This window comes from Pelophylax lessonae (assembly GCF_965119305.1).
Source record: "Pelophylax lessonae genome assembly, chromosome: 6".
NCBI classification, from domain to species: domain Eukaryota; kingdom Metazoa; phylum Chordata; class Amphibia; order Anura; family Ranidae; genus Pelophylax; species Pelophylax lessonae.
The window spans coordinates 269,883,219-269,895,586 of record NC_138773.1 but is presented as its reverse complement, the minus strand read 5'-3'; the positions used below and the strand labels follow the sequence as shown (position 1 = coordinate 269,895,586).

At 43.8% G+C, this 12,368-nt stretch overlaps 1 protein-coding gene across 1 annotated transcript in view; it reads right to left on the bottom strand.

Moving 5' to 3' along the window:
* The window catches only part of LY75 (lymphocyte antigen 75), a 237,303-nt gene that overhangs the window by 20,104 nt on the left and 204,831 nt on the right, over nt 1–12,368 (bottom strand). Inside the window, exons 27-28 of the mRNA XM_082260091.1 lie at nt 9,297–9,452; nt 7,332–7,454 (exon numbers count right to left, since the gene is read on the bottom strand). Of these exons, the coding sequence (XP_082116217.1) occupies nt 7,332–7,454; nt 9,297–9,452 (279 nt within the window). The remainder of the gene's footprint in view (nt 1–7,331; nt 7,455–9,296; nt 9,453–12,368) is intronic.

The following is a 12,368-nucleotide window of genomic DNA, read 5'->3' as shown; positions in this document are numbered from 1 at the left end:
CTCATTCACCAGCCACACCGCTCAGCACACAGACAGAGATGGGACAATCTTAGAAATGTGAAACGTGCATCGCAAAATGTTTAGTGCATTCTATGTAGTTTTCTGTTACTGGTTGTGGCTGCTACCTTCACATACGATCTCTCCCCCTCCAGTCACAACAGGAGATACAGTGGGTATAGAAAAGAATCACCCCCTTTAAAATAACGCTTTGCAGCCTGCTATTAAGAAAGACACAGTTTTCGTTTTTTCCAGCTGTATTTAAAGTTCCACCCTAAAATTTTACTTTTGTCCATCTTCTTGTCCCGGGTCACCTGTAAAACAAATGGATACTCACAATTTTTTTTTTTAATTCACTTACCTTGTTTTAGAAGAACATATACTCACCTTACTTCCTCTTCCTCCCTCGGCGGCCACGGCCCGTCGTTACTTCTGGCTTGCAATGATTCCTGGGAGCTGAACGTCATTGCTCCCAGGAATCAATGCGCCTGCACCGGCCCCGACGTCAGTTCCGATGCAGGCGCCGTCAGTGTTCCCTTTAAGGTGCGCGCGTGCGCGGTCGCGCAGTGGAAATTACGTCCCGCGCAAGCACCTAGTTAGACGGCGCAGCCGCAGACGGAGCGGCCAGGGAGCAGAGCGTGCACCCCGAGAGCACGCCCATCGTGTGACAATAGCGAATGAAAATTCGCTATTGTCATACGGATCCTCCTCCTGGCCAATCAGGGAGCGGGTCCTCCCGCTTCCTGATTGGCCGAAAGGCCAACTTCATGCCATTGGCCGAGGAGGAGGCGCCGGGACTCGGGAGGATGGAGACGCGGGAAGCTGGAAGCCGGGGACTGAAGACAGAGTGCCGTGACCGTCCGTGAGGTAAGTGCACGGGGTCGCGGGGGGGCATTGCTGTGGCACTCTGCAGTTTATTGGGGGCATTGCTGTGGCACTCTGCATTTTATTGGGGGCATTGCTGTGGCACTCTGCATTTTATTGGGGGCATTGCTGTGGCACTCTGCATTTTATTGGGGGCATTGCTGTGGCACTCTGCATTTTATTGGGGGCATTGCTGTGGCACTCTGCATTTTATTGGGGGCATTGCTGTGGCACTCTGCATTTTATTGGGGGCATTGCTGTGGCACTCTGCATTTTATTGGGGGCATTGCTGTGGCACTCTGCATTTTATTGGGGGCATTGCTGTGGCACTCTGCATTTTATTGGGGGCATTGCTGTGGCACTCTGCATTTTATTGGGGGCATTGCTGTGGCACTCTGCATTTTATTGGGGGCAATGCTGTGGCACTCTGCATTTTATTGGGGGCAATGCTGTGGCACTCTGCATTTTATTGGGGGCAATGCTGTGGCACTCTGCATTTTATTGGGGGCAATGCTGTGGCACTCTGCATTTTATTGGGGGCAATGCTGTGGCACTCTGCAGTTTATTGGGGGCAATGCTGTGGCACTCTGCAGTTTATTGGGGGCAATGCTGTGGCACTCTGCAGTTTATTGGGGGCAATGCTGTGGCACTCTGCAGTTTATTGGGGGCAATGCTGTGGCACTCTGCAGTTTATTGGGGGCATTGCTGTGGCACTCTGCAATTTATTGGGGGCATTGCTGTGGCACTCTGCAATTTATTGGGGGCAATGCTGTGGCACTCTGCAATTTATTGGGGGCAATGCTGTGGCACTCTGCAATTTATTGGGGGCATTGCTGTGGCACTCTGCATTTTATTGGGGGCATTGCTGTGGCACTCTGCAGTTTATTGGGGGCAATGCTGTGGCACTCTGCAGTTTATTGGGGGCAATGCTGTGGCACTCTGCAGTTTATTGGGGGCAATGCTGTGGCACTCTGCAGTTTATTGGGGGCAATGCTGTGGCACTCTGCAGTTTATTGGGGGCAATGCTGTGGCACTCTGCAGTTTATTGGGGGCAATGCTGTGGCACTCTGCAGTTTATTGGGGGCAATGCTGTGGCACTCTGCAGTTTATTGGGGGCATTGCTGTGGCACTCTGCAGTTTATTGGGGGCAATGCTGTGGCACTCTGCAATGTATTGGGGGCATTGCTGTGGCACTCTGCAATGTATTGGGGGCATTGCTGTGGCACTCTGCAATGTATTGGGGGCATTGCTGTGGCACTCTGCAATGTATTGGGGGCATTGCTGTGGCACTCTGCAGTTTATTGGGGGCATTGCTGTGGCACTCTGCAATGTATTGGGGGCATTGCTGTGGCACTCTGCAATGTATTGGGGGCATTGCTGTGACACTCTGCAATGTATTGGGGGCATTGCTGTGACACTCTGCAATGTATTGGGGGCATTGCTGTGACACTCTGCAATTTATTGGGGGCATTGCTGTGGCACTCTGCAGTTTATTGGGGGCATTGCTGTGGCACTCTGCAGTTTATTGGGGGCATTGCTGTGGCACTCTGCAGTTGATTGGGGCAAGCTGGTCACTCTGCATTGACGTCCCCCCCCCCCCCCCCCATTGCTCAATCTAAAGGTTTGCGCTCAGAAATTTTTTTATTTGCTCAGCTCAGTAAAAAATTAGAGGGAACATTGGGCGCCGTCATACCTTGCTAACCAGCTTCTGGGCATGCCCAGAAGCTGTGCAGGGATGACGCTGCAGCACCGGAAGTGACGGGCGGGGCCGGCGCAGTGCATCGTGGGACCGAAGAGGACGGAAGAAGACGCAGAAGAGGATCGCGCTGGCTTCAAGCTGCCCACACCTGAGATGGCAGCGCTGGAGAAGACATTTTCAAGGTAAGTATTTCTTCCTGCAGGTAAGTGCAACCCGGGACAGTTCAGAGGCTATCCATTGTGGAATGCACTAGCCCTGACTGTCCCGGGGGTATTTTTATGTATTTCTTTTTTTTTTTTTTTAGGTGGAACTCCGCTTTAATATTGCAACTTATAACATCCAAATGAAAGATATAACACCAGCATGTCAGAAAGATAAAAAAATTCAAAAACAGAATCAGTGAGTAGAAAAATAGGATCACCCCCCCCCCCCCCGAACTTATAAATAATTACATTTTAGTCTCATCGGACTAGAACACCTTTTTCAATGTGGCCCCAGAATCTTCAACGTGCGTTTAAGGTGGTCAGATGACACTAAAATTTAACTATTTGGCCTCAACACGAAAAGATATGTCTGGTGGAAATCCAATACAGCTCAGCATCATAACACCATTCCTACAGTAAAACATGGAGGTGGTAATATCCTGTTATAGGGGTGTTTCTCTTCAGCAGGGACTGGAGCACTTGTCAGTCCCTTTAGAAAAATATGCTGCCCTCTTCCAGAAAGTTGTCAATGGGAAGAAGGTTTACCTTCCAACTTGACAACGACCCAAAGCACACAGTAAAAATGACCACACAGTAGTTGAAGGACAAAAAGGTGACCATCCTTGCATGACTTATTCAGAGCCCAAACTTGAAAACCCATTGAAAATCTGCGGAATGACTTGAAGACTGCAGCTCACAATCGGTTACCGTCAAATTTAACTGAACTTGAGCAGTTCTGCAAATATGAGTGGGCAAATATTGCAAAGTCTAGATGTGCAAAGTTAGTAGACTCTAGAGACATATCATACATATTTATATTATAAAGCATTGCACAAACTGTTAGCGTTCTATAAATCCTGTATAATAACAGTCGTCCAACAGACTAAAGGCAGTAAATTAAAGCAAACGGTGGTCCAACAAAATACAGATATAAAGGGGGTGATCCTTTTTTCAACCCCCGTGATTCTGCTTTTTTTTTTTTCTGAGGAGTGTTTATTTTAGGCTGCAAAGCAACAAAATGCGATTTATAAAAAGGGGGGGGGGGGTGATTCTTTTCTATACTCACTGTAAACATATTGTTCTTACATGCTTTATTTATTCATTACCGAATTGTAGACACATGGCCATAATTATACCCACTGTATTCGGCTGCTATTCAGGATTATAAATTATCCACCTCCTGCAACTTTAAAATCCAACAGCATTCAGTGCTTGTGTGGTGTATGTGAGCACATCCCTAGCTGCAACACAGAGAGCTGGGACTTAACAATAGTGGTAGAACCCTCTAATGTATAGAAGTCTCAATAAACTTCAATACAGACAATACACATCAAACTGAAAATAAGACCTAAAAAATGAAACTTTGCAGGGATGGCAAAAACTCCTCCTACAGATATTTGCAATACAGATTATCTTCAGCTTTTTAGTTGGGAGGTTCCCACTATTATTGCACTTTTTTTTTTTGGTTTAGATTGTTACATTGAATTTTATAGGTTTTTAGTTACTATTACAATGTGAATTTTTGCAGTTGGAAGTGAATCCTCGGACACAGCGCATCACCGATCAGAGTAAAGAGGCAATGATGTTGGCTCTTTATCATGTGATCAACTGTGTCCAATCACAGCTGATCACATGTAAACAAATGCCAGTTATCAACGTTTCCTTTCCTCAGCGCTGTCACTGTGTGAGGAAAGCCGATAATCAGCTTTCCTGTGATAGGGGACCTTTACACTGATAATTGGGGCACTGATTGTCAGTGCCGCATATCACTGCACAGGGATCACAGGGAGGAATCGGGAGGAGAGCCGGCCAGATCACACAGAGAGGGGATCTTCCACTGTGACACCGCTTAGAGCTGAAATACTGGCCACTGTCAAACAAACTCTCCTCTCTTGGACCGGCTCCTATGATAGAAAGCACACTGGTCTAATGCTGGGAAATTGAACTATTGTGCGGTCATCCATAAGAGCTGTTCCAGGAGGTGAGACTTTGTTTGACAGTGGCCAGGGTTTCAGATCCAAGCTGTGTTACAGTGGGAGGTCCCTTGTCTGTGTGATCTAGCTGGCTCTCCTTCCGAATCCTCCCTGTGATCCCTATACAATGTTTTGTTTTCATCTTCCCCACAGTTTCCTGGCTGATTGCTTCCGGCAGAATCAGTATGGCCTTTTTTACAGGGCACCAAAGAGGCAAGGGAGAAATTGCCTCCCTGCCCTGGCCAGTTTTGCACAGCAGAAGTGGATGACAGCATGCTGGAGAGACATGTAGGATGACGGGGGGGGGGGGGGGGGAACATGGGGGGTGAGTGGCTTTGGGAGGGGAATTAGTGCTGGCGCGGAGCAGAGGAGGACGGAAGAGCATCCCTGCTTGCTGGAGAACACTACAGATGGGATGTGCCAAGACCGGTGGCTGGGGGAATAGGAGGAATAGCAGCAACTGGTCTTACTAACCGGAAACCCCAGGGAAAACTGGTTTTATTTGAAAATCATCAGACTGAACGTAGACCATGTTCGTTTCTTGAGTGACCTCCTCACGCAGGATCCGGCATCCCTCTATGCACCCAATACCCAAACCCCTACTCACACAGTTGCGTACCAACTTACTTCAATGACATACGCTCGCTGTATCGCTCTCAAGATGAAAGTATTGTGCAGGAATCTCTATTTGATGCAAACACTCCCAATTCGTCTACCAACTGCAATTTTCAAATGCATAGACTCTATGTTTCCTAACTTTGTCTGGTCGCACCTGAAACCATGTCTCCAGTTCCAACTTCTCCATCTCCCCAGGGCTCAGGGTGGGGTGGGGTGGGGTGGGGTTGCCCAATATCCAGGCCTATTACAGAGCAGCTCATTTGACCCAGTTAGTGGACTGGCATTGCCATGCAGAGATAAATCAGTGGGTGGGCATGGAAATGGAGGACTCGGGCGGCACGGCAAAGAGCTGGCTGTGGATTTCTCTTCTTTGCCTGGGGATCTCAGACACCCCACGCTTCAGGTTACTAGAGAGGCTTTCCAGGGTACACAAATTTCACCCTTGCCATCACCCCTGGTTCCTATTCTCGGTAATCTGGAGTTCGTCCCTGGGCTTCAGGTACCCCAGTTCCGTAACCTGATCTTAGGTGGTCGTTCATATCTTTGGGACTTTTTAGGGGCAGACGAATCTGTCGCCTCAGTCGCGGACCCCCCCCCCCCCTTGGATTTTTGGTGTGGCCCAGGGAGCGTCCTGTGAACCCCGGCTAGCCTGAAGTTATCTTCTTGTAGTTTTTTCTTGAATCAAAAGATCTTCTTTATTTCTACACCAAACAACCTACTTTTGCCAGAACAACTTGTATTATGCATCAGCCTGGACCCAATCTTTACCAGGATACTCTGAATCGGAACGACTTTGTACTTGAATATGAGACGGTTATGGGTTCCATTCAAAAATATCTGCATCGTTTTCTTAGTGGCAGTGACAATTTACTTGTCATTTCCCTATAAATACATGCTTTGTGCCTATTACTTGTTTGTGACATTTTTCAATTGCTTTACTGTGCCCATTTATGATGTTACTGCAAAATGTATTTTCCATACATAAAGAAATTACAAAAAAAAAAAAAAAAAAAATCTGACTATTTCAGAGCAACTACTGAGGGAACAAGAAGATGGATGACATTCGGTGAAGGTAGGAGATTAGCAACAAGAATTTTTTTTTTTGGTAACAATTCTTATTGCTGATCAGTACAAAGGAATTGAGAAGAGGGTCCATTTTACAGAAGGGGTTTGTCCTACAGGTTAGCCTGAACACTTATTTCAGCGAGTGCTTTGCCTGATGTACTTGGAGATTCTTCAATTTAGAGAGTGAAAATCATTGTAAACATGGTGGCTAGGGAAGGTAGACATTAAGCCTGGTTATTTCAAATTATTAAAGTTGATGTCATTCAGAAAATGTTTTTTAAAGTACAACTAAAGACTGCTGTATAAAAGTGTAAGTGCCAAATCCACTTACTATATGATGCACAAGCCACATAAAAGTAAAACACAAAAACTTAAAGGGGAAGTGCACCTCAACACTAAAATCACTACATCTACAGGCATCCACGATCTAAGACTAACCCTTTAAAGAAATCACTATACATAACTTTTCTGAATCCTATTCGATCCGGTCCCATGCTGAGCGGTCAGTGGCTGCTTCGCTGTGTAAGCGGGTGCATTGGAAGAAGCAGACAACGGAAGGCCCATAGTAAGTCTATGGATGACGTCACTTCTCATTCATTTCACAGCTGTTGTCCGGTGTCTCCTCTGCAGATCTTCTGCCGCAGAAGACCGGACCGGCTTGGCTTAAAAAAAGGTATGTACAGTGGATTTCTTTATTTCACGGCTAGAGAGGTTTGTCTCAGATCGTGGATGCAAGAAGATGTAGCGATTTTGGTGTGAAGGTGGACTTCCCCCTTTAATTTACCTTCCCTGACTAGGCCAATTCTCCTTCAGCTTATGACAGTTTATTGGTATAGCAAATCCCAACACTTCGTGCCAACCTACATGCACCCAGTTTGCAAAATACATTACATTACCACATACACATCTTACCATATACATCATAACGCATTCCCAGCCATACCCATTTGGCTAAGTCTATGTAGGGCTGGAGCTCATTAGCTATAAACTGATTTTCCTCCTCATTTCGAATGATCAGGGCGTAAGCATCAGGATCTGCAAGACAAAGTTTTTTGTAATTGACAACAAAGCAAAATTTAAGACTAGAGAATTCTAAGCATTTTAATGCTATTTTCAATCATTCCAAATCGCATGCCTAAGAAATATTTATGCACCTTTTATCACATTTTTAATTGATTGGGCAGTTTCCACTTTTTGTAGCACGTGTAAATCCGTAAAGTAAAACAGAGCTCTGAGTGCTGTGATGTATAGGATTTTACAAGATGATTAACGTAGAACTATAGGCAAAACTTTTCTTTTTCAATTTAGGATAGCGTAAGGGAGGGTTATAACCCCTGACAGATTTTTTTTTTTTTCTCTGTGCCCCATTATTGAGATTTCCCTTCACTTCCTGTCCCAAAGCCAAACAGGAAGAGAGAGGAAATCCCTGCAGAATAAAAGCTGAGCTCCACCCAAAAGATGAAGCTCTGCTTGGTCGCACCTCCCACTGCCACATTTGGCACTTTTTGTGGGGGGGGTTGTGAGGACCTGGTTTTGAAAGGTACCCACTCCCACTTCCGAGTAAGATTGCCCCTCGGCAATCTACGACATTCCCAGCCCCTCCTCCTTCCCCCTGCTGCCTTCTGGGACACACAAAGGTCCCAGAAGACAGCGGGACCATTCAGAAAGTGCAGTAGGAAACATGCTGTGAAGCTGCAAGGCTTTTCTTCCCATTTCCTATACTACAGATGCCAGCGCCTGCACCTGAAGCAGATTGAGGAATCAGCTAGGGGTGCCGCCATCTTGGGATCCCCGGACAGGTAAGTGTCCTTATAATAAAGGTTACCAGCTACAGTTTTTTTTTTTTTTTTTTTTAATAGACTGGAACTAGAACAAAGGCATTCCTTGGTCACCAGAACTAGTGTCTCCATTGGAAGATTTCCCCTCCATTACTTTTCTGGGGACAACCCAAAATTTTGGATTTTCTTTTATCTTTACTTTCAATGAGAATGGTAAACAGGACAAATAGAGAGGGTGGATCGCCTTAACAGGGACACAGACCGCAAAAAACAAAAAACAAAAAAAAAAAACAAAAAAAACTGGCAAGTGTTTTAATCCCTCACCACTCCATTCAACACACACACAAAAAAAAAAAATTTCCTTTTTTTAGGACCATTCATCACAAGCATCACATCACAAGCAAGTCTAATGACTGGCTTCTTTTGAACAGACAGGGCTACAAATGTTCTTGCTGAACCGGACGAATCTCAATACTTGTATTCCCAGCATAAGTGTTCAGTCATCTATTGTTGGTTTCCATTGTTTAGACTTAACAAGTGGCAGAGTCACTTTAAATGTAAGTTTTAATCAGACTTAAAGATCCAGTGCCCTGAAAAGCATATGAGAGAAAAACACTACCATCCGAGGTGCATTTTGTGGAAAGGACTATGGGAGGTAGGTACATGTAATCTAATGATTACGCTTACCCCTTTGCTATCCTTTTGGTGTTAAAGCACTCTAAAAACTAATGCAAGCTAGACCAGTACCATCAGCTGCCTATTCCAGTCCCTGCACATTATTAAAAAAATAAAATAAATCAGTCAAGCACACTTCTATAACCGCAACGAATTTCATTCAAATGAGCAGGGAATGAGCGCAGTCAGCCGATTGTACAACTGCACTTCATCAGGGTTTTCAGAGAGCTGTATTTTGGAAAGCACAAAATGGAGAAAAGTGTAAACATATTACATGTACATCCCACATTTTCTGATACTTTGAGTTTTCTTTTAAATGATTAATAATAATAATGAATAATAATAATAAAATTATTATAAATAAATCATCATAATAATAAACAATAATAATAAAAAGAATAAAAAAGGCCTGGTTATAACATACGGAGGGAATGGCAGATGTATTGATGTTCATTTGAGTACCATCTTTTGTGGTTTAACAGGAAAGCATAGCAGTTGTTTCGGTATGGGATCCACACTTCATCTTGAACTTTGTGAGGACAAGCAACGGTGTTGTCTTGTGGTTTCTTTTCAGTCACATCTACAAAATGCATATAGGACAATAAGCTGCATAGTCTGTATAGCATGTTCAATTTAAAATGCATACAACACAGATGTAGAGTACAGACTGTACTTTAAAAGGACCAACAGCTCTAATAAATACTTGCCTAATACCCATATGTGAGTACATGTAATGATACACTTCAGTATATTACTTTTTTTTTTAGCAACGAGGGTGGGGACAAACGAATAACACTGCCAACTATTCCAGCATTCGTTATCTTAGATTATTTTGGTAAAACGTATTTTTGTCAAAAACGTAAGTTAATTCATGGTAATAAAATGTAACCCGCCACGCTATAGCTTGCTTCAACCCATCCAGATAGAAAGTAACTTGTAAATGTCAAGACATAAGAGAAAAGGGAAATTAAATATTAAAAATTTTAATTGCAAACGGAATTCTAGCATTACAAATAGTAACTATATGACGTTATCAGAAATGTTAGCTAAAAACTTTAAACAATGGTCATATAGATGGAAATGAAAAAACAAAAAAAAAAAAAAAAACGAAGTGGAACAAGGTCTAAAAGAGAAACCATCATTCGTTTTATTTTTACATTAGAATATATAAACTTTTTCGTTCAAGAGAAGTATCCTTAGTTTAAATTTAAATTTAAAAGAGAGGCACTCCTGTGATCCACAGAGATATACAGCCAAACAAGCTTTGGTTGTACTTCTCCTTTAAACATTTATGATTCTAATTTAAAGTGGAACTTTACCCATAACAACATAACCCATAAAAAATAATGTTGTGCAGCAAGGAATTCAGAATGTTGGAAACATGACCGGCTATACCGGTCCCAAGGTCGCTAATAATACGATAAGTGCTGAATAAAAAAGCTCTCCAGCAGGAGCCAAAATGATGCGGATCGCCTGCTCAGTGCGGTCCCGATGTCCCTGAAGTTGTAGTCTCGGCGCTCTTCTGCATTTGTCCCTCTCCTGGCCGACCTGTCGGGACCGCATTGAGCGGGCGATCAGCATCATTTTGGCCCCTGCTAGTGACCTTTTTTATGCAGCACTTATCGTATGATTAGCGACCATGGGACTGGTATAGCAGGCCATGCTTCCCACATTGTGAATGACGTTACAGGACTTGTTTCATTCCAGCATCTGGTGGGTGCATTTGAATGGTAGAGGAGAGCACAGTGAAGAAAACTTTGGTAACACGAAGCTTTTGACTCTCTGTATCTCACGGCCAGGGGCATCCGCAGAACTTTTTTCAGGGGGGGGGGGCATAATTTTAAGGTCACCCATGCTCCACCCCTAATGAAGGGGAGGGGCTTAGTTATTATACTTATTTTGAGTATATTCCCTTAAACCATGTTATACAGCACAGTGCTTTGCTGTGTAATTTGGCCCCTTCTATCACCTAAAATACCTGGCTGATCCTGCCTGGCTATGTCCTCCCCTCTGTAAACTGACCACGGTATACCATGGCTGCTGAGCCCTGACATTGTGGTCAGTTTACGTGCCTCTATCATCTGTAGCCCTCCTATCCTCCTCTCCCCCCCCCCTCCCTCCCTGCCTGTCTGCTCCTTTGTCAGTGCCCATCCCCCCTCCTCTCCTGCTGCTGTAGTTTCATTTAAAGTTTCATATCCTGTCTACAGTCTGTTTAATAATCCTGTGTGCCCCTGTGTCTGTGTTTTATAAAAATAAGCCATTCTTTACAAGTATAGAGTGCCACTAGCCGCTCACCTCTCTCCTCCTTTCCTCTTCCCCACTTCCTCCCCTCCCAACTGACCTCAATGAGGAATCCTTGGCCCCACCCGCTGCAGGCAGCTGTCAGCTGGAGAGAGGAGAGAGCCGACAGGTCACGTGAGCGGCACTAGGCCTTCTGAAAATTGGTAAAGAACAGCTTATTTTTTTAAAACCCAGGCACACATGATTATTAAACAGAACAGACAGGATGGTATAAAGTGGCTTAACAACCAAACAAAGGGGTAGTTGAGATTCCAAGGGGGGGCATTTGCCCCCCCTTGCCCCTACCTGCGGATGCCCATGCTCACGGCTGTTTTTTGGCTTATGTCCGGTGAGTGTTCTGACACCGGAGTAATCATTCTGAATGTAACGAGCCCGGCAACTGACTTGATTTGCTACACATATTTGTGGACTCTTTTTTGGACTTTATACACACTTTTATCACTATATGAAGATGTTTCCTTTTTTTGAATTTTCAATTGTTTAATCATAGTTACAATTATAATTGCTGCACTTCTATTCATTAAAGATTTGAAAATTGTTGTTCCATCCAATCTGACAGAGCTTGGAGTTATTTTGTAAAGAAGAATGGGCAAAAATGTCTCTATGTGCAAAGCTGGTAGAGAGATACCCAAAAAGTCTTGCAGCTGTAATTGCAGCAAAAGGTGGTTCTACAAAGTATTGGGGGCTGAATACAAATGCACACCACACTTTTCACATATTTGTAAAAAATGTTGAAAACTATTTATCATTTTCCTTTCATTTCACAATTATGTTCCACTTTGTGTTGGTCTATCACAAAGTCCCAATCAAATACATTTACATTTTTGGTCGTAACATGAAAAAATGTGGAAAATTTCAAGGGGTATGAATACTTTTTCAAGGCATTGTATATTGTATTTGTAATTTTTTGCTAACCGTATCCCTTTAAGCAGTCTTTGCTGCTAATGGAAATGCATTCATACATTCCATTACTTGTCCAGTATATTTCCTACTTGTTCCTAGAGATATATACTGTAACAATTCATAGTGACAGCAGAAAGATGAAGTGGGTTAAGCATTGTTCAATTGTATCTCAACCCAAACTGTAAAATCTTACACAGTATGTTGCAGCTTACCAGTCCTTCCATGTAGTGGCTACATCCGCTTTTCTTTTATCAGGCATTTTCCTCTATTTTTAACTAGTAATCTTGCAGAT